We start from the raw sequence: 1364 nt of genomic DNA, 5'->3' as shown, positions 1-1364 counted from the left end.
AACTGCACTCGAATTTACAATGAATCCGGACACGAATTGTGATGCAATAACGATTTCATTTGTGGGACTTGTATCAGCCGCGATTAATTTTTTGTATACTCTACAAGGTATCATATGTACAATTCTGGTTTCATTTCCGATCTCAATAGTTTGCGTGGAGAATGCAGTCACCGCGCAATAGGACAAAACGCCACCTTGCATAAAAGCTGTGCAGAACATAGTTATGTAACGGCCTATCTTTGCATGTTTTATCATTACTTGTTGATCTTCCATTTTCCTTACGATTTCCCAATCTCTCTGCATATGTTCAATACAATACCGTATCTCTTTGTTCCGTAGTAACAACGTGGTATAATTAATACCACCTACCAACCAATGACTCAGTGGACCGAGCACTTTCAATTTCTCATGAAAACTGTCATCTTCCAAGATCACGTGCAATAGGCAAGGAATTACGGTGAAACATATAAAACAATAACACCAAATAATTAAAACGAAAGAAATAATTTTCTCGAGTTTTGTGGTAGATGAAGATGAAGGCCATGCGCCTATTGATTTCAAAAACCACCGATTTAACTGTACACTATAGTTGCTGAGATTGTGATTGTTCTGTTTGATCGGTACAAACTTGTCGATCATCGTGGCTACTCGCAAATACGACTGAATCGAATATTTTCCATGAATGAAGCATGGATATAGTTGTACAACGCTTGCGCGAAGAATTTTTTTGTATAATTATAGAATCGATATGTCTAGTCTCATGTCGGTCTCCGCAACTTGTTGCAGTGTTATATACGAATGTATAGAGTTGAGAGTTATTGATAGCTGTCGTGGGAATAAACAATGCGCGATTATTATAGCGATTTATTGTTTATCATCGCGAAATGAAATTTATAAGGTATTCGTAGTATTGTACTTAAAAATGAAATGTGATGAATAATCTTGAAAATAGAATTTTTAAAATATAGAAAAAAAATTATATTATTTTTATTTCTATTTTTAAAAAGTTGTGGTTTAAAATTGTTTATATTTCTTTTAAAGATGAGGTAAAAGATCACATATGTTTAAAACTTGAGTATTTATCAGATATACATATTATGTTTTGATATGTTTCAGGTTTCAGACATTTGATAAAATTAACAAACGATCAACAAAGGAATAGATGAATCAGACGCCATCAATGAATTTCAACTATATCAATTTTAAAATATACGGTAATTACTTGCAAGGTATAAAATTTATGATATCCTATTTAAAATATTGTAAATTGATTATAGAATATTGTGATTTATCATGATCAGTTTTAAATTATAATATATGAAGATTATGATTGTATAGTATAAAAATGAAATACGATATACGTT

At 31.4% G+C, this 1364-nt stretch overlaps 1 protein-coding gene across 3 annotated transcripts in view; it reads right to left on the bottom strand.

Moving 5' to 3' along the window:
* Positions 1-1364, bottom strand: part of LOC102679411 (odorant receptor 4-like) — a 5385-nt gene that overhangs the window by 1228 nt on the left and 2793 nt on the right. Inside the window, exon 1 of one of the 3 annotated variants that reach the window (XM_031510243.1) lies at positions 1-672. This exon is cut by the window's left edge and continues 176 nt beyond it. The exons of the other annotated variants lie outside the window; for them this stretch is intronic. Within the exon in view, the coding sequence (XP_031366103.1) occupies positions 1-639 (639 nt within the window). The 5' untranslated portion in view covers positions 640-672. Of the gene's footprint in view, positions 673-1364 lie in introns of those variants that run through there. 3 annotated transcript variants of the gene reach the window in all.

The sequence above is a fragment of the Apis dorsata genome, unplaced genomic scaffold, assembly GCF_000469605.1.
Source record: "Apis dorsata unplaced genomic scaffold, Apis dorsata 1.3 scaffold_217, whole genome shotgun sequence".
In the NCBI taxonomy this organism is placed as follows: domain Eukaryota; kingdom Metazoa; phylum Arthropoda; class Insecta; order Hymenoptera; family Apidae; genus Apis; species Apis dorsata.
This window is presented reverse-complemented; position numbering and strand designations above follow the sequence as displayed.